The 20,586-nt window shown below is 43.3% G+C and overlaps 1 protein-coding gene across 4 annotated transcripts in view; it reads left to right on the forward strand.

Moving 5' to 3' along the window:
• The window catches only part of wwc3 (WWC family member 3), a 50,145-nt gene that overhangs the window by 23,704 nt on the left and 5,855 nt on the right, over positions 1–20,586 (forward strand). For 3 of the 4 annotated variants that reach the window (XM_030728256.1, XM_030728255.1, XM_030728257.1), the window contains exons 2-16: positions 4,819–4,928; positions 5,143–5,343; positions 5,766–5,842; positions 7,772–7,851; positions 10,944–11,073; positions 12,202–12,351; positions 12,532–12,605; positions 14,992–15,240; positions 17,090–17,179; positions 17,525–18,096; positions 18,315–18,435; positions 18,710–18,793; positions 18,881–18,967; positions 20,073–20,268; positions 20,352–20,522. In XM_030728256.1, the coding sequence (XP_030584116.1) occupies positions 4,819–4,928; positions 5,143–5,343; positions 5,766–5,842; positions 7,772–7,851; positions 10,944–11,073; positions 12,202–12,351; positions 12,532–12,605; positions 14,992–15,240; positions 17,090–17,179; positions 17,525–18,096; positions 18,315–18,435; positions 18,710–18,793; positions 18,881–18,967; positions 20,073–20,268; positions 20,352–20,522 (2,392 nt within the window). The remainder of the gene's footprint in view (positions 1–4,818; positions 4,929–5,142; positions 5,344–5,765; positions 5,843–7,771; positions 7,852–10,943; positions 11,074–12,201; positions 12,352–12,531; positions 12,606–14,991; positions 15,241–17,089; positions 17,180–17,524; positions 18,097–18,314; positions 18,436–18,709; positions 18,794–18,880; positions 18,968–20,072; positions 20,269–20,351; positions 20,523–20,586) is intronic. The other variant, XM_030728258.1, reaches the window with a different exon arrangement.

Raw genomic sequence — 20,586 nt, forward strand, 5'->3', positions numbered from 1 at the left:
AATGTATTTTGTACCTGCAACCTTATATACACACACATATAAATAAGAAGAATAAAAATAAAAAAAAGTAATTCACACTATACACTATACTCTATATACTATACACTATACACACTTTTATAAATTATAATATTTACATTGTGCAATAATGGTCCAGTTAGGGCTCAGAGTTGAGCAGACGGATGGCTTGTGGGTAAAAACTCTTCTTCAACCTTTCAGTCTTAGTCCTCAGGCAGCGGTAACGCCGGCCTGATGGGAGCAGGGAGAAGAGAGAGTGTCCGGGGTGGCTGGGCTGTTTTAGGATCTTCATGGCCCTCAGCCTGCACTGCTTGGTGTAAATGTCCTGCAGGTTGGGGAGGGTGGTTCTGATGGTCCGTTCAGCTGAACGAACCACCCTTTTTAGGGCCATGAAGTCCTGCTTGGTGCAGTTTCCCATCCAGGTGGTGATGCTCCCACGCATGATGCTCTCAATGGTGCAGGTGTAAAAGTTCCTGAGCACCTTGAGTGGGATGAGTCTCTCAAAACACTTCATCACCACAGAGGTGAGTGCTATGGGCCTGAAGTCATTGGGGCTGCTGGGGTGTGGTTTCTTTGGGACAGGGACTATGATGGACTTTTTAAAGCAGGTGGGAATCACACACAGTTTCAGTGAGAGGTTGAATATCACTGTAAACACAGGTGCCAGCTGGTCAGCGCAGGTCTTAAGGACACAAATATGTACACCAAAACCTCCCGAAGCTCAGGATTGATACATATTCATTAGTCTAAATCTATCAGGAAAGAAAGTCATGTTTCTTCTATATTGTCACACTCTGAAATATTTATTTGTATGGCATTTTCCCCACTAATATGTGACCATTTGATAGATACACAAAGTTACTTGTATTACCAAAGCCAAGTTAAAAGGATTGGATTTACCCTGATTTCTGGGTCACAGTCGGGTCATCTCTGTATGCGGCACACTTGTAGCCAAACTAAAATACCTTCTAATGATGCCTCAAAATTTGCGATTATGATATAGATGATGTGGAATGTTTTATCGGTGATCGCAGCTTGCCGGTAGCAGGAGTTATTAGTGCAAACACAATGAAGAGCATTTTCTATCCTCCTCCAATGTGCTGCTGTCATTGATGACAGACTGCCTAATTCAAAGTGTGAATCTATTGCTATAATGTGCCAGCAGGAGCAGCAATAGTAGTGACCCAGGATTATATACAGTGACACAGCATAAATCAAATCTCGCTCTCAGGCATGCCTGGGTTTGTCTTCTTGTTCTTGTGCTAGGTAAAACAAACGTGGTGTTGCTATAGCGATTATTTTGTGTTATGACACCTGTGTATCACTTAAAAATTTATGCCAGTCTTATTACAAACAATATGATACGGCATGGCCCTAATACCATAATATTTTTAGTAAAGAGATATTTGAAGGCGTTTTAATAAATTTCTTGCGTACACGTTTACCTTTTTAAGTGAAATCACTGTGGGGTTATCGAGTGTAAGATTTAGTTCCATAAGCTGCCAGTCCCAGCTGTGTAGATACTGGTATCAAGGTCTTAGCTAAACACTAAATTTAAGGCTGAATTTTGCATTTTGACCACCTAGGGTTCACCTGCTGGTGTTTTCAACAAGATATAAAGCAACACTTGTAGAACAGTTTTCTTATTTGATTGGCACATTTCAGGTTATGGCCTTCATCGTTAAACATGCAACAGACAACCTTTTATATGGCGTGGGTCTTCTTCCTGTGAAAGTCATCAGGAATTCATTTGCAGTTTAAGTTTTGGGATGGTTATTTTTCCCATCCTACCTTCGGCATTATCAACCGTTTTGGTCTTTCTGACCCCATGAACTCACCTGCTTCTTCCTCTTTTCTCACTGTGAAACAAAAGCTGTGTAGTTGGGTTATGTTTTGAGACTGGATGGTGCTGATTGGGCAGCTTTGTGTAATTACCACATGCCAATGAGGGTTGTCTCAATTATAATTTGGTATGCATGTGTAAAGAGATATGTTAAATTCAATTCAATTCAATTTTATTTATATAGCGCCAAATCACAACAAACAGTCGCCTCAAGGCGCTTTGTATTGTGGGTAAAGACACTACAATAATACAGAGAAAACCCAACAGTCAAAACGACCCCCTATGAGCAGCACTTGGTGACAGTAGGAAGGTTAAAACTCCCTTTTAACAGGAAGAAACCTCCAGCAGAACCAGGCTCAGGGAGGGGCAGTCATCTGCTGCGACCGGTTGGGCTGAGAGGAGAGAAAAAAAAGACATGCTGTGGAAGAAAGCCAGAGATTAATAACAATTAATGATTAAATGCAGAGTGGAGTATAAACAAAGTAAATAAGGTGAATGAAAAGAAACAGTGCATTATGGGAACCCCCCAGCAGCCTAGGCCTATAGCAGCATAACTAAGGGATGGTTCAGGGTCACCTGATCCAGCCCTAACTATAAGCTTGATCAAAAAAGAAAGTCTTAAGCCTAATCTTAAAAATAGAGAGGGTGTCTGTCTCCCAAATCCAAGCTGGAAGCTGGTTTCAAAGAAGAGGGGCCTGAAAGCTGAAGGCTCTGCCTCCCATTCTACTCTTAAGTATCCTAGGAACCACAAGTAAGCCAGCAGTCTGAGAGCGAAGTGCTCTGTTGGGGTGATATGGGACTATGAGGTCTTTGAGATAAGATGGGGCCTGATTATTCAAGACTTTGTAGGTGAGGAGAAGGATTTTAATTCTATTCTAGATTTAACAGGGAGCCAATGAAGAGAAGCTAATATGGGAGAAATATGCTCTCTCTTTCTAGTCCCTGTCAGTACTCTAGCTGCAGCATTTTGGATCAGCTGAAGGCTTTTCCGGGAGCTTTTAGGACAGCCTGATAATAATGAATTACAATAGTCCACCCTAGAAGTAATAAATGCATGAATTAGCTTTTCAGCATCACTCTGAGAAAGGATGTTTCTAATTTTAGAAATATGCAAAATGCAAAAAAGCAGTCCTACATTTTTGTTTAATATGTGCATTGAAGGACATATCCTGGTCAAAAAAGACTCCAAGATCACATTGTTACTGGAGGCCAAAGTAATGCCATCCAGAGTAAGTATCTGGTTTGACACCATGTTTCTAAGATTTGTGGGGCAAGAATTTCAGTTTTATCTGAATTTAAAAGCAGGAAATTAGAGGCCATCCAGGCCTTAATGTCTTTAAGACATTCCTGCAGTTTAATTAATTGATGTGTCATCTGGCTTCATTGATAGGTAAAGCTGAGTATCATCTGCATAACAATGAAAATTGATGCAGTGCTTTCTAATAATACTGCCTAAGGGAAGCATGTATAATGTAAATAGAATTGGTCCTAGCACAGAACCCTGTGGAACTCCATAATTAACCTTAGTGTGTGAAGAAGACTCCCCATTTACATGAACAAATCAGTGTCTATTAGATAAATATGATTCAAACCACTGCAGTGCAGTACCTTTAATACCTATAGCAAGCTCTAATCTCTGTAATAAAATGTTATGGTCAACAGTATCAAAAGCTGCACTGAGGTCCAACAGGACAAGAACAGAGATGAGTCCACTGTCAGAGGCTGTAAGAAGATCATTTGTAACCTTCACTAATGCTGTTTCTGTACTGTGATGAATTCTGAAACCTGACTGAAACTCTTCAAATAAACCGTTCCTCTGCAGATGATCAGTTAGCTGTTTTACAACTACTCTTTCAAGAATCTTTGAGAGAAAAGGAAAGTTGGAGATTGGCCTATAATTAGCTAAGACAGCTGGGTCAAGTGATGGCTTTTTAAGCAGAGGTTTAATTACAGCCACCTTGAAGGCCTGTGGTACATAGCCAACTAATAAAGACTGATTGATCATTTTTAAGATTGAAGCATCAATAATTGGAAAGACTTCTTTGAACAGTCTAGTAGGAATGGGATCTAACAAACATGTTGCTGGTTTGGAGGAAGTAACTATTGAAGTTAACTCTGAAAGATCAACTGGAGCAAAAGAGTCTAAACAAATACCAGCAGTGCTGAAAGCAGCCGGACATGAAGAATAATCTTTGAGATTGTTATGAATAATTTTTTTCTCTAATGTTTAAAATTTTATTTGTAAAGAAATTCATGAAGTCACTGCTAGTTAAAGTGAAAGGAATACTCGGCTCTACAGAGCTCTGACTCTCTGTCAGCCTGGCTACAGTGCTGAAAAGAAACCTGGGGTTGTTCTTATTTTCTTCAATTAATGATGAGTAGTAAGATGTCCTAGCTTTATGGAGGGCTTTTTTATAGAGCAATAAACTCTTTTTCCAGGCTAAATGAGCATCTTCTAATTTAGTGAGACGCCATTCCCTCTCCAGCTTACAGGTTTTCTGCTTTAAGCTTTGCGTTTGCGAATTATACCACGGAGTCAGGCACTTCTGATTTGAGGCTTTCCTTTTCAGAGGAGCCACAGTATCCAAAGTTATACGCAGTGAGGATGTAAAACTATTGACGAGATAATTGACCTCACTGGGAGCAGAGTTTAGGTAGCTGCTCTACTCTGCAGCTATTCCTAAAGAGTAAATGTTTACTTTTTGTTAATTAATACTTAACACACCATTTTACTGTATATACATAATAAATGATAAATTAATGATAAAGTGAGACTGAAAGATGATTTCAATGAAGAGTATGGGAACACAGTGAAGCTTGTTATGGTGTTAGAAGGCTTCAGATGTATTTTGATGGATGAAATTATCTGTAGGTATTCACTGATCTGTGGTTGATAATGAAAAAGAAGTGCAAGAAGAAGTTACTGTTTTCACCAAATTATCCTCAATAATTTTCAGGATCACCAAACCGCTGACGTTTGCCGACTGTGTTGGAGATGAACTGCCTCTCGGGTGGGAGGAAGTTTATGACCAACAAGTGGGAGTTTACTACATCGACCACATTAACAGTGAGTACACCCCATGCCCTTTATCCCCACACTGTAAAAAAAAAAAAAATGAGCTGGAGTAAATGCAACTTGTATTAAGAACGCTGTATTTAACTGTAACTTGGCAGAGTGAATAGTCACTAAATATTAATACAGTTTACTGATCTTCTAGTTTGTACGTTCACGTGTCTTCGTGTGGTTATTTGCTGACTCCTGTTTTTGTTTTCCATGTCAGAGACCACCCAGATCGAGAACCCACGGACTCAATGGCGGCAGGAGCAGGAGCGCATGCTGAAGGAGTACCTTGTGGTGGCCCAGGAGGCCCTCAAAGCCAAGAAGGAGATGTACCTGGTCAAGCAGCAGCGACTGGAGCTGGCTCAGCAGGAAATGTTGCTCTTCAACGAGCTCTCTGAGGACAATCGCTCCATCACCAGCAGTAAGGCGCACAGATGTCCTTCACTTGTCTAGTTTCACTTTTCCAGCAGTGTACACCATCCTCTGCTTTATAATACGATGCACAATATAGATGGACAGAAAGGAATGAGAGTGAATAAAAATGAAAGTATGAGCCTGAAGGTCCCATGAGAACCAAACCTGACCTTGGCTGACCCAGTTATCTAGTCTGAATATGCTGTATTGCCAATGTCTCTTTAAAAACTATTGGGAGGGGTGCAGGTCTATAGAAAAATTTCCAAATCCTCTCTTCTAACCACCTCCGCCCAATAAGCCCTCTGACTCCTGCCAGCTGTCACACACAAAGCATCCAGGGGGGCATCTGCATACTGAGAGATGACATCTTAAAATCATCACCGCTAACTAACTCAAACCTCCTCTGTGCTTTTCTTTGTGTGTTCACAGCGGTCTCTGGCTCCTCCTCAAATGCGAAATACGACCCTGACCAAATCAAAGTGGAAATAGCCTGTAGACGAGAGCGGGTAAGTCATTATCACAGGAGAACAATGGGCTGCAGTGAGGGGCCCTTTTGGGCAGAGAAAGGGGCTGGGGTGTGGCCCCTACAGGATACTGTGGATCTGGCCCGGGGCCTCGAGAGGATGAGGATGAGATCATCAAAGGGTCAGGCAGAGGTCCCTCACAGGGCCATGTTAGACATTTCTCTCTGATCAGTCATATGGGTGAGGGTGTTTCTCCTGGATCAGTGACATTTTAACCTGAAGTGTTGAGTAAGATGTAATTTCGATGTTACTGCAGACATCTGTCGACAAATCAAACACGCTGGGTGTCTTTAAGGATTATATTGACACATCAAGCAACGCCCGTAAATCAACACTGATAATTTAAAGTGATTAAAGACCAGTCAACTTAGATTTCCTGCTCATCAGTGGAGGTAAATATAATCTGTTAAACATCAGGAATGATTTATGTGGCCACAGTCATTAGAATGATATCAATCATAATTTATGAAATGGTTTTAGTTAGATTGATTGGAACACTAATAACCCAGAGGAGCTTGTAAATTTCTGTTTGGTGCAACCATTTAAAAACTAATGAGCTTAAAGGGGACATATGCTCATTTTCATCTCTGTATTATTATTATTATTATTATTATTATTATTATTATTGGACTCTACAAGCATAGCTTTACATGATACACAGTTTACAGTGATCTTGATTTACTTTATACTGGGCCTTGGTTCAGCTTATCAGCTGTACACAGTATAAAAGGTGGATGTAGTTACTGTGATGTCACCTCAGTGAGAATTTCCCGTGTTGCCAGCTTGGTTGCAAAAGACTGGATGTGATGAGGAGGGGCGGGTCTGACTGAAGGCACCCACTAATTAATGATTGACAGGTTTTTAGCCAATGAGTGTGGGATTTCATATTGCATACGATCCTCCCTTTGAAATATAGTATGACCAAGATTTACAAAACAGACTTAATTTTTTAAATGAGTGACTGAGCCCATAAACTCAGCAGGAAAAGTGTTTAAAGAGGTTAAGTTAGAAAGCTTTTCCCATAGGCTACTACAGGACTGCAAGTCTGTTTGTGACCACAACTATCGCCATCTGGTGGCCTTCAGATAGAATGCAGAAAGTTACGCCTGTCTTTGCCATCAGCTGTTTTTATCTCCTCCCACTTTTTAAACAGACTTTCTTCTAATTGGTTGCGCTTTGCAAACAGAAGGTTTAAACAGCATGTGGGTGAGCTGTGTGCCTGAGATGCTCATATTGAAGCTGTTTGCTCTCATTGATGTCATGGAGAGCCAAGAGAAGAAAAAAACATGCTGAGCTCATTTGAAACCATAATGTTTAATCCACAGTAATAACTCCACTGTTAGCATTCCCAAGTGTTAGCAGCTTTATACTCTGCATAAACTATCAAACTTTGTGGCAGGCTGCAAACATGTTTATTTCTGCTGTAAAATTGGACATTTTTACATGGGAGTCATTAGAGGAACTACAATTTTTTTGGCTTTGCTGCCACTGGATAGGGAAATAAATATCACATAATTTTTTTTTTTAACCTTAACTCCCTACTTTGTATCACAGAGCCCTCTGATAGTCTTTAATTGTCTCTAAACTCAGTAAACTAAAATTCATGTGCCCTCTAACTGAAATATCTCCCTTTCCCTATTTCATATTAAAATAATATTTAAAATAGCTTTAACTGGGTCACACTTCACAACCACCACATCAGTTACAGATTACTATTTTTCTAAAACCTTTCCAGCATAAAACACCTCAGAGTGTGTGTGTGTGTGTGTGTGCGCGCGCGCGCCCCTCTGTATAAACATAGCTAAGCATTCCTGTATGTGAATAGTCATGACTTGGCAGTTTTGGCCGGTGCTGGTGGTGAGAGAAGCCCATTGTGTGCCACGCTAACCCAGTGCTCGCTTCTGTCCGCAGCTCTCCCGCCTGAAGCAGGAGCTGGCCCAGGTGAAGCAGGAGCTGCAGTATAAGGAAATGGGAGTGGAGACCCTGCAGGAGTGAGTGTTCCTCTGCCTCTGTGTGTCCCAGGCCCACCCTTCCTCCCATGGCCACCCTTCTCCTTCCTACAACACTCAGCCGTGTTGCTCCCCACCCAGCGGCCTTTTCGCTTTTTTATTCCCACTCACACTGTGTGTTCGGTCTCGTTCTTTAGGTTCAGTTTAAACTTCCTTTCCTTCCTTTCCTCTTCACATGTTTTTTTTTTTTTTTTTTTTGTTCAAAATAGTTGAACTGAGCTTAAGTATTTTATACCATTTTAAATCAGTTTCCACTGCTCAGAAAGAAAGTTTAATGTTAGAGACATGATTTTGTTTAACTAAGAAGAAAATGATTCCGATTTCAGAGGTTTCAAGCAAAAAGCCAGTTGACCCATATAAAAAAAAATAGAATATTTAAGTTGTTAGGAATATATTTTTCACCCTGTACTTTAAAGTAAGTTTTCTTTATTCTTTATTGTACTTCCTTTAGTTTCGGTTGCTTTTCAGACTCATTGACATGGTGTCTTTCTCTGCTGGGAACACTTCTGAGCGGCTCCAAATTTCATGTTAGAAATAGAAGCTCCACCTCTCTGAGTGGGGAAAAAAAAAAAAAAGTGTGTGTTTCAGAAAAGGCAAATGGAGGGAGTTTTTGATGGAAAAGGGGACTCCACCTCAGGAAGAGGATGCACCAGTGGAGTGCAGGGAGCCAAGGCTCAGCCTGGAGAGGAAGTTGTTCCATGGAGAGGGGGAGGTGGAGGGGTGAAAAGGGGGGGGGGGGGGGGGGGGGGGGGGGGCTTGAAAGCAGTTTCAAAAACAGAGAGATATCTGGCAGCAAATTCCTTTGCACTTCCTGAGTCCTGGCAGAGTCCCTTATCTCTTAGATAATACACAACTCAAGTGATTCCCAGAATAGCCAGAAGAATACACACACAGAAAACAGAGACGCATCTCCTCTTGAGTTTTTACGTGTATACGTGCTCGTATGCCTGTTTATGGCTTTGTTTGCTTTTTTTGTGTATGTGTAAGTGTGTGCGTGGCCTATTGTTCCCTCTGGGTTACCCGGTAGAGTTGAGGCTAGGAGGGACCCTACGGCTGTTGATGTTCTTTTGTTTTGTTTTTTCCCCTCTAATCTCAGCTGTTGTCAGCAATATGGCTAATTGTTCTCCACGCCATGTCGCATCAGATAAAGCAAACAGTTTCTGGTGTAGAGTCCTCCTGCTCCTCCAATCATAATTGCTCAACCTAAAGAATTCAGGAGTTGGAGTCAGAAGTTTTAATCTTTTGGACAGTTTGGCATACAGACATCTCATCTATTCTCCGTCTTATCTTGATGAATTTCTCTGAATTTTGGGATGCTTCACGTGCTTTCTCTGATCTGTTTCTGCAGCCACATCACAATCAGCTGTTCTAAGACCTTAACTGAAACAAATGTGAGCGTATCTGATGCTCTACAGCACACAGCGTTTGGGGAGGGGGTTCAATACAGGCAAGCACAGAAGGGTGGGTAGCGCCCTTTTTTTTTTGCTAAACATATAAACCTATAAACTCCCCGGCCCTGCCAGTGGGGCAGGGGGGGAACAAAGCAGGGCTTGTTTTGGGAGGAAGAGGCAGGGTCGGGTGGATGAACAGTACCTGCTGTTGAAGGAGAGTGAAGGAAGCGGGTTGTGGTGAGAGGGGAGGCCACATGCCAGGCCCACTGACGGAGGAGCCACCGTGCCATGCTCCTCCAACTCCCCACCAACCAACCACGTACCTAACCACACACACAGACTGGGGATACAAGAGGATTTGCTCTGCAAAGCACAAAGAAATCTGCAGATTTTTCATATTTAGTGTATTTTTGGGGGGGGGTTTTTGTTTTTTATTTTTTTATTTCATGATTAGTAGATGCTTTAAATCGTGTTTGGGTTCTTATTTTTTTTTTTAACATGCACAGAGATTTACCTACTAAATCAGGGAGAGCCCCAAACAATCTCTGATTGTTGAAACTGAGCGAACTGAGCCTTTACGCTGGTCTGTCACATGCATTTTCAGTATTTCATGACTAACCACAGTCTAAAACACTTGACTCATTCATGAATACAATACAGTGAGACTTCAGATTTTCATCTGATTATTTTATGTGGCATTACTCACCAAAGACAAGTTTTCCAATACAAAGCGCCATCTTGTTGGTGTAAGCAAATGAGAGATTCATTCTTAATTTGAAACTACTTTATTCTAGTGTTGACTATAAATTCTCTGATTGGGCTTAATCAAATACCTATAAGAAAGTATAGGTAGGTAATTTGCTAAGAAAATTGACTCAAACTTTGTGTTATTTAATAACATTTAGAGCCTATTAGCGCTTATTCATTAGCAACAGCTATGCAGCCGCTTTTCTCCTTGGAGGCCATAAAGGAAAACTGTACAGTGACAGTGCACCAAAGCACGGAGATCTTCCCGAGCCAGGCGAGAGTGGTAAGACGTGTCTCAAACATCTCACCTCAGAGGTACCCAGGAGACATCCCTGTCAGATGCCAGAACCACCTCAGCTCACTCCTTTCGATTGGGAGGAGCAGTGGTTCTACTCTGAGCCCCTCCCGAGTGACTGAGCCCCACACTCTGTCTCTAATGGAGAGCCTAGCTGCCCTTCAGAGGAAGCTCATTTCTGCCTCTTGCATCTAGAGTCCCTTCTTTTCTTTTCTTTTTTTGGTTACTACCCAGAGCTTGTGACCGTAGACCAAGGTGGGAACATAGATCAAACAGTAAATTGGCAGCTTCCCTTTCACGCTGTCTCTTCACCATAAAAATCAGAACAGCAGAGAGGTCACTGCAGACGCCGCACCAATTCATCTGTCAATCTCACGCTCCAGTCTCCCCTCACCTCCAGTAGGACATCAAGTTGTCCCGTTAATAAATATAACAGCTGCTTTACTGTTTTTCAAAAAACTCCTACACTGCACATAAAAATTTCCAAAATAAACCACACTCCGTGAGAAAGCTGTGAGAGCCCTTGCTGTATGTCAGAGCTTCCAAAGGAACCAGTTCATCCATCCAACCAGTTCATTATACTTTAAAAAAGGCCAAGCGAGTGTTAGCAGATATCTTAATGTGTGTCTTTCGCATTACAGGATTGACAGAAAGATGTCCTGCAGTCAGACAAACTACAAGCTGGACGAGGCTCAAGCCATCTTCAACGAGCTGCGTAGCATCAAGAAGGCCATCAGCACAGGCGAGAAGGAGAGGCAGGACCTCATCCAGGTGCCTGTTTTCCTTTTTTTCCCTTATAAGATCACGTTTGACTTACAGTCTTCAGAAATTCTCATACTTTTTGTTTTTTGCATATTCGATACTGACCTCTAGTGTCTGTTAACGTCTGCTGCTTCTCCATGTCTATTAATAAAACACATTTCCAGACATCTGAATCACCCTCCACGTTTCAGATTTTGTCAGCAAAGCAAAATATACAGTGCAGTAATAAATGATGAATAATAGAGCGGTAACAGGATGATGATGACGATTCAGTCTGATTGTCAGACCACATTTGCAGAGGCATTTCCTGGCAGTGTCGCAATCTGCAGTGGAGGCAGATGACACTTTTTTGCCAATAATCTAATTTTATAATCTAACATGTTTTGTTCCTCCCTCCATATTTGTTATTTTTTTTCCAGTGGAAGGTTTGACATTCATTTGTCTTATTCATTGTCTAACACAGGGGTCTCAAACTCACTTTAGTTAACTGTCCAAACAACTTCTGGTGATCACAAAGATGTTTTAAACTTCTTTCTTCTTCCTTTTTGGGCTGCTCCCTTTAAGGGTTGCCATGGTGGATCAGCTGGTCCATCTCACCTTATCCCTACCATCTTCCTCGGTCACACCAACCATCTGCATGTCCTCCTTCACTACATCCATGAGTCTTCTCTGAGGACTCCCCCTTTTCCTCTTGCCTGGCAGCTCCATATTCAGCATCCTTTGTTCTTTATATTCACTATCCCTCCTCTGCACATGTCCAAACCATCTCAGCCTCCAAACTGCTCAACCTGAGCAGTCCCTGTGGTGTACTCATTTCTAATCCTGTCCGTCCTCGTCACTCCCAATGAAAACCTTCAACTCTGCCACCTCCAGCCCCACTTCCTGTCTTTTTGTCAGTGCTGCCGTGTCCAAACCATACATCATAGCAGGTCTCACTACCATTTTATAGTGAAAATCAGCAGAAGCAAGACAGAATACATTTATGTAAATGAGGTAGAACAGAAATGGTCAGTAAGGAGCTCAGTCTATGTACATGTAATCCCAGCGAACCTAAGACTGCTCTAAACCCCCGTTCTTCTCCTGACTCTGTGATCATATGTCCCCTTTAATATTCTGTTTTGTTGCTTTCTCTCACAGAGCCTGGCTAAGCTGACTGTTAACTTCCAAAGCAGCCTGTCGATCAGCGACTCGGCCAATGAGGTGGTGAACAGCACTGGAACCGTGGGTGACTCGAGCAATCTGCAGCAGTACTGTGACACTGGCTGTCAGACTGACATCATGGGAGAGGTAGGAGGCACTGCTACTCCTCCCTGTTTCCCCATAAAATAATAATCAGCAAGCCGAATGATGACTGTAGTACTTAATTTAACTCCCTGCATACATTTGAAATGACTAAATGTAAATATCTGATTATATCCTGTAATCTGGGCCAACATCTCACTGGGAGTGTATTTTATTTCTCTTCAGTATGTTTCCCAAGACTCCTCATATTTGGTGGACAAAGTGAAACTTAACTGGCAGTACGAGGAAGCCAAGAAAAAGTAAGTGTGTCTGGTTCTTTTTTGTTTGTTATTCGTAGTACTGTGACACACCAGCATGCAGCACTGACTCACAGGCCTTGTCAGCCCCATCTCGTTCCTCGGGCCCTGTGCGCTGTCCAGTGGGAGGATGCGTTACGAATAGTATTTGCACCCAGTGGCCGCGGCTGCTGAGCGATGTCTGGCCGGCAGAATGAGCTGGGTGGTCACATTCTTGCCTGACCATGCTGCTGCTGCTGACTGTGTGCTGCCTTTGTGCACACAGCCAGGGGGAAAGGACTGCCCACCACCTCCCCGTTCCTCTGTAGGGTGGTTTAATATAGACACTGTTTGGCTAAATATATCCCAGCTCACCCTATAGCATAGACAAAATTGTACGTTGGCAAAATCAGCATTGAATAAAACCTGAAATTCAAAGGAATACAGCACAGGTTCATCCAAGGCCGTGAATGCCGTATCAGGCTCTCCCTACATGATTATCCTGCTCAAAAGATCAAGGGAACACCTCACACATCGGATCTTGATGAACAAAATGTTGAAGCTGGAAATCTTGAAAAACCCCACGTGCCTGTATGCACTCCTGCCAGCATCTGGGCATGCTCCCGATTAGACGGTGGATGGTGTCCTGGAGGATCTCCTGGCAGACCTGGATCAGGGCATCAATGAGCTCCTGGACAGACTGTGGTGCTATTTGGCAATGTTGAATGCACCAATACATAACGTCCTAGAGGTTCTCACTCTGGGGGAATATGAACATAAATGGCATCAATACGAAGGCCCTCCAGGAACTACCTACATACTCTGGCCATAGGAGGTCGGGGATTGTCCTACACCTGTGGCCTGCTCAACCAGCACTGGGTCTAAGGCACCCTGGCCTAACACGTGGAGGTCTGTTGACTGACTGCCGGACCAGTCTCTCAAGGCTCTTCCACAGTCTTCCACGGTGCTTAGTGTGAACCTTCTCTCATCTGTGATGAGGAATAGGTCTCTTCCCAGTTGGCTGAAACATCTCTCCTGGGAGGCAGGGCTTTCAAATTGTTTTGGAGTAGCAGGAGTAGAAGTTATGACCGAGACCGAAACCATGATGGCAGCAGACGATATGAATAGTCACATGGCAGTCATGAACCAATCAAATGGCTCAGATTGAAAGAACATAAATATATCCACGTGCGTCCACATGACGCTGGAAATGGAGACGGCGGACGGTGCAAAACATTTTTTTTTTTTTTTTTTAGGAAAATTAAAAAGTAGATGGCACAGAGTGGTGGCGTAGGTGGAAAATGTGCCTGGCGCCGGCATGATTTGAAAGCCCTGGGGAGGTATCCAAAAGGTGGTGTAATCAGGATGATGACTGAGCTCCTCACCTAATCTCTAAGGCTGAGCACAGGTACCATTTGGAGGAAGCACTTTTAGGCCATTTGTGTCTGCAATGCTGTTCTTTCTGTCTGTACCCATAACTCATGACCACAGGCGAGTATAGTTCAACAAGTAAATCGACAGCTTTGCTTTCATACTCAAGTTATGCCTTAATCAGAATATGTCTTATTGTTATTAAAAATTACAGCTCCACAGTGGATGACTGTTCTTCTTTGAGTTATCTAGCGATTCCTGGTCACACTGTCTTCCAGCCATAAAGAGGTTGCAGCAGCAACATCAACAGTTATTACTCTGGCTCTATACATGCTTCTTCTTCTCTCTCTCTCTCTTTTTTTTTTTTTTTTTTTAAAAAACAAGATTCATGTTGCTGTTGTGACCCAGCAGCTATAGTGCCAACCATGACATCAGGAGGGGAGCGGAGGCAGTGAGGGAGGAGGGAGACCTGTGGAAACTTGCGTGCTCTGTCACTGAGTCACCCCGACTGAAATCTAGCTCACATAAACACACAGTTATTTCATCCAAGCTGAGAAATCACTCTCTGAGATCCCATTTAACTCTGAGCAAACATCTGGATCATATACACCTGTAAGACCACTCGCTGATGCAGCAGGTAGCTCAGGCAGAAATTACAGACGCTGAATGCTGTCGTTATAATCACAGCGTGAAGCGTCTGCAGGGCTCAAATGTGCGGTCTTAACTTAGAGCTGATTGTACCCGTGTTGCTATAAACACTTGTGCAGAGTAAACAGAAGCTGTACATAATGCTGCAGGTAGCACTTATTCTGCAGCCTGTCGTAAATGATTAATATGGGGCCATGGAGGGTGTGAACACGAGTGTATGTAAACTTTAAACCGCAACTGCATATCATGAGGTTCTCAATCTGAGAGGGGGTGCTTTCTTTTTTTTTTTATTTAAAAAGAAACTGAAGAGAATATAAGATAATATCGAACGTGGATTTTCATGACCTAACACTTGAAAGAGTTCATGCAGAACAACGTGCTCCTCTCTCAGGGTGCAGAGCATACAGCACCAGCTAGCACAGCTGGACAGTGAGAGCTGGTCGGGGCGGGCCGAGGCAGACCGTGACCGGGACTTCATGCAGCTCCTGCGTGAGAAGGAGGCGCTCCTGCAGGAGATCATCCATGTCAGCAAGCAGCAGCACCTGCCCGACACGCTGCAGCAGCTGGAGGAGGAGCGCTGCAGGCTGGAGGAGGAGGTGCAGAGGGCGCACACCTCACAGAGCCAGGGAGCCAATCAGAGGTGAGGATGATGACCGTCAGGTAAAGAGAGGTGAAATTTTAGCTGCGCAAACTGGGCTCTTAGAAATAATAGAGTACTAATTTACAATCAAATGCATTTTAAAGTCATTTAATAATGCAGTACAGCGACCTTATCTGGTTAATAAATGACATTAATGATCAGTAAATGCCAACAGCACCATATCAGATACTATAAAGACACCTTAAGACTTATGATAGCAGATGCCAAGTGAAGCCAAAGATTATTTTGTGCCATAAATGGAAATAATTTGAAGAGGAATGGTCTCATCTTAATAATAAACGAAATGTGTATTACAAACAAAAATTAAACTCCTATACAAATATTCCCAGGTTTTATTTATGCTTTTATTTTTGCTTTTAAATGAACACTGGAAGGAGAAAGGAAAAGCACCAAGGTAGCCAACAATCAATAACATCACCAAGTATTTTCCTCTACACCCTTCACATGTCAGTGTAAGGTGGGAAAGAAGGACGAAAGACATGAAAAAGGCAAACTTCAGATATTAGTAATCTAATAAGCAAATAGAAATGCTGACACCGTATGAACTCAGAGTGCCACACATTGTGTATTCATGTCAATAACTTATCAGTATTTCCAATAGTTATACACTCATTTGGAAATGATTACCTCCTCTGCCCTCCACTGCAGATGTCTTCATCATAACTGTCGTATGTCTGACTTGAACATAGCAGCCTGTTGGTCTCTCTTTTTATATCGGGGCCATACACTGCCACATGCCAAAATGAAAAGCTGTAAATCCTTCATCATAAATTACAGTAAGCTGTTGGACCTTCTCTGTCCAATTCTGTACTACACACTAATTGTCAGCAGGTTTTCATATGTGGTTTGTTCACACTGGGAAAAAGACAAACCAGAGAAAACTCAAAACAGTTTGCACGCAGAAACAACTTGGAGTGTTACCGATATTCCAACTTTGGGTTTCTTATTTATTGCCTGTTTTGTTTTGGCTCTTTATCTCACTTTTTTTTCCTTTTTTTTTTTTTTTTACATTTAGTCAGCGTAAATTCGATGCGACGCAGCAGATAAATTATCCACCGCATCAGTAAATACCATCTCATTCGTATACGTCAGTTAACATGGCTTACATGTTGGTACATTCCTAATAAAGGGAAGTTAAATATTCAGTGGTGCTGATGCTGGAATCCAAGTGCTGAGGAGAAATTACATCAACAGTTATATCAACAATAAAACCACATTTCATTACCATAACATTAGTTTAGTGCGTGCTGTATAGCACGGATTTGAAGTGTGTATGAAAATGAGCAGATCAAGGGAAGGATGTCTCAAATAGCTCTCCTTACATGTGAAACCATAACACACTGTATGTCATTCACTATCAAGTTATCTGTTAGCTTTGCAGCTATGAAGGGTAATACAGATACAGCCACGGAAAATGGTCAGCCAGTCCTTGACAGGACCAATGGTGGATTGGCCAAGGATCCGCATGGACAATGCAACCATGAGTAGTCCCTAAGCAGCATTTTGGAAAACTGGTGGTAATGTCTTGTGTATCCACCAGGGGGAGCAGTGATGATGGGCGAACGTTCATTTACAGCTTGCTGCGCTGTATATTCATGCATTTAAAATTTGCTCAGGGGTTCTATAATTATACCAGAGTCATAATGTTGAACCTTTCTGTAAAATACTGATACACTTTGGCCCTGTGCTTACAACTACGGGGAATTATCCCGTGCCACCGACGTGCTGGCTTTTCCAAATAAATGAACTGATTAATGGTCCTGGCTGCTGTGTGGTGCTGTACATTGAACTGTGAATGTTTTGTGCATCGACGCGAACCTCCTGACAGAATCCTGCAGCAGGAGAAGAGGAACGCTCTGCTGAGACAGCTGGAGGAGGCGACACGCATCACCACCTACCTTCACTCCCAGCTGAAAAGGTGCACCACACACTCATTCCTAAAGTTACACATGGTTCTTCAGTCCATGTCTGTCTGCTCTTATATCAGGATAAAAGTCTGACATTAAAATCAATAAAAATCAGTTTTTTCATAAGTCTTTCATACAGTTGGGTCCAATGGCACATGCTCTGTGCTTTTCCCTCTGGGTATCACCACAGAGGATTGTGATTGAAGTGCAGACTTTCAGTTATGATTCCAGATAGTTAAGACTTGTTTATAAAACCCTGAATATAATAAATGTATAGTTTTTATTTAGTGAACTCTTTAAAAAGCATTATTTTAATTTTTAGCCTTCCTACTAATTTTTCTCTTGTCTCTCTCCAGCCTGTCAGCCAGTTCTCTGACGGTGTCCTCCAGCAGCAGCCGCGGCTCTTTAGCCTCCAGTCGGGGTTCCCTAGCATCCAGCCGAGGCTCTCTCAGCTCCATCAGCTTCACTGACATCTACGGTCTCCCCCAGTATGAGCGCCACGAAGGTGCCGGAGAGCCCCTTGACGCCCACCTCCGTTACCTGCTTCCCCTGGAGACAGTCTCCAGAGACTGCTCCATGTTTACTCCGGACCCCCTGATCCAGACCAAAACTAAACGCTCCCACGACACCCCGCAGTCCCTGGCTTCGCTGTCCTCCCGCTCCTCGCTCTCCTCCCTGTCACCACCCAGCTCTCCCATGGACACGCCCTACCACTCTGCCCCTCAGGACTGCCCCCTCACCCAGATGACGGAGGACTACATGGAGCAGGCGGGCCGGGGTATCTTAGAGGGGCTGCGGGCGCAGTCACAAACCATGTCTCACACCGCCATGATAAGCAACGAGGACACGGTCAACCCGGCCGCTGTGCATCAACTGGATAACAAGATTCACAGAGACAGTGGGGCTCAGGCAGCTTTCACCTCCACGGGTAAGTAAAGAAGATGGATATAAAGTTTATTCATATAGCAACTTTAAAAATAGCATTTACCAAAGTAAGACAAGCAGGAAGACAAAAAAAACAACAAAAAAAGTTTTTTTCCCAGGCAGGTTGGTCCAGAGTCTGCCTGAAACTCTAAAATCTGACCTTCCCCTCAAAAAGCTTAAGATCACCTGTTGATGTATTGAGTTAACTCAAAATCTCTGTAGGAGTGACTCTGAGGGGAAACAGTGCCAACAGAAGTGGCAGGAGAGCCAGGAGAGTCTCTGCAGGTGTTTCTGAGGATGCTCTGGCCACAGACAGCGGCGTGTTCGAGGCCTGGGGGAGGAGGTGAGTCGTAGTCCACCCTCACACTACTAAAACTTAACCTAAACGCCTCCTAGTGGAAGACGAGAGTACAACACCCAAAAATAAAAACGCTTCCAGACTTTGTTGCTCTTGTGTTTGTGTGTCATTGTATTTGATTTCCAAATCATTATAAAATGAGGGAGTTTCACAGAGGCCTGACTACCTGTAGCAAACTAAACAATAAGCTTGTGTCCAGTAAGAGGGGAAACTCGTTTGCTTATTCACCGTTTTTTTGTTTGTTTTTTCATTTGTTCAGCAGGGCAGAGGAGCTTGATGAGATGTCGTACATTAAAGACCTGACGTCTGCGAGTGAGCCCACTCAGATCCAGCTGGGACTGCTGTGAGTAAACTCAGTGCAGACTGTGAGTTGGTGGCAGCGCTCGTTCCTGGTTGATCTCTCTGCATGAACTCTATTCTCTCTTCACAGGTGGGAGTCCAGTTCTCAGTCTCTCCGACTGCATCTGTTACAACTCAAAAATCTGAATAGGTCAATTGTAAGAGACGGCTATAAAGTGTGAGTATTTCAAAGACGTTATGTTGGGAGATGACTGGTTTGCTTAGCTCAGTTTGTGGAAGTGCAGGGAAACTGCTACCATGGCTCTGGCACAGGTTAAAAAGTACAGACTCAATGGTTTTCCATGTTGACTTTTTGTTTTCAGTGATTTAAAGTTTGGCTACATTTCTTGTGGCTTTCCTAATAGTTATTGAGACTGATGGGCCTGAAAACTGTAAAAGCTAGAGGCAGGTGCAGGTGTCTTCATTATATGGGAATAAGATTAAAATAGCCACAGCTGGTGCTCAGGTCAACAAAGACTAAAAAGCAGTTTCACTCACCTGTTGCTTTCTCTGTCATTCACCCTGCTGTAAGAAAGATGTGAGTGCCGCAGGATGCAGTTAAACTTTTCTTGATCATTGCACTTCATGCTTAAAGGCGCCCACTTTGTAGCTACCTTCTCTCTATTTTGCCTCCTAGTTAGATTAACAAAACCAGATAAAGTTAATTAATTCACAAGGCAGTGGTGTAACTTCACACTCAGTGTGTTATAAACAGGTTACTGACAGTAGGGGGTCTCGTCTGAGAGTGGACCCTGATGAGGTTGCACCCTCGAGAGAGGCTGATAGGTCAGTTTAGTTACATTATGTGGACACAAGTACTGGGTCCCCTACATATTACACCTACAGGATCATTGGATGACATGGGTGCAGAGCCCAGTGCACAGTTTTTGTCCTGATATTAATGCCAGAGGAGGTTCGGATCTCTGGAGTTAGTGAGTGGGCAGAGCGTTGGTGACTTTGATGCACTATGTGCCTCAGCACGTTGTGAACCCTGCTCTGTAATTGTATGTGGTCTGACACTTCGCTGCTGAGTTGCTGTGGTTCATAAACACTTTCACTTTGCAGTAATATCACTTAAGTTGATTGTGGAATATCTAGGCAGGAAGAAATTTCACAAACTGACTTGTTGCATCCTGTCACAGTAAAAAGGTGGCGTTGAGTGAGCTCTTTAGAACAACCCTATAATGTACATTTTACACCGAAGCTTTTGTGCATCAGCATTCGGAGGACAAGTGTCACACTGGGTAGAAATCTGAATATTCTTGCCATTTGCTGTTCTTCAGGTACGTGAAGGTGCACTTGATTCCACTGGACGCCAGCAGGGCCTGTGCGTTTTACTGTTGTACAGCATTGGAGCCACAATCCCAAATGACTTTCAACGAAGGCTTCCGCATTCCTGTCCCAGCAAACGCCCTGGCGGTGTGCGCTCTGCAGCTGTCTGTCTCCTCGCTGGGACCTCAGGCTCAGGAAGAGCTGCTGGTGAGTCTGAAAGGCTCAGCTGTCATGACCCTGCTGCCATGACCCTGTTCAAATTTACATTTTGTGTGTGTGTGTGTCTGCAGGGTAAAGCCCAGGTGAGCCTGACAGATTGTGAGGGAAGTCCAGAGATGGTTTACCACTGGCTGCGAGTGCACATGTTGAGCGGGACAGAGTCGCAGAGGCCCGAACAGAAGAGCGTCATCCACCGCAGACACCACGACGGCCAGGATAACGAACAAAGGCCCAGAGCCACGGTAAACACACATTTTTATCTAGTCAGCAGCAGCGGTGTCAGGAAGCAGCTGGACAGTGCCTGCT

This window comes from Archocentrus centrarchus, chromosome 4 (assembly GCF_007364275.1).
Source record: "Archocentrus centrarchus isolate MPI-CPG fArcCen1 chromosome 4, fArcCen1, whole genome shotgun sequence".
In the NCBI taxonomy this organism is placed as follows: Eukaryota; Metazoa; Chordata; class Actinopteri; order Cichliformes; family Cichlidae; genus Archocentrus; species Archocentrus centrarchus.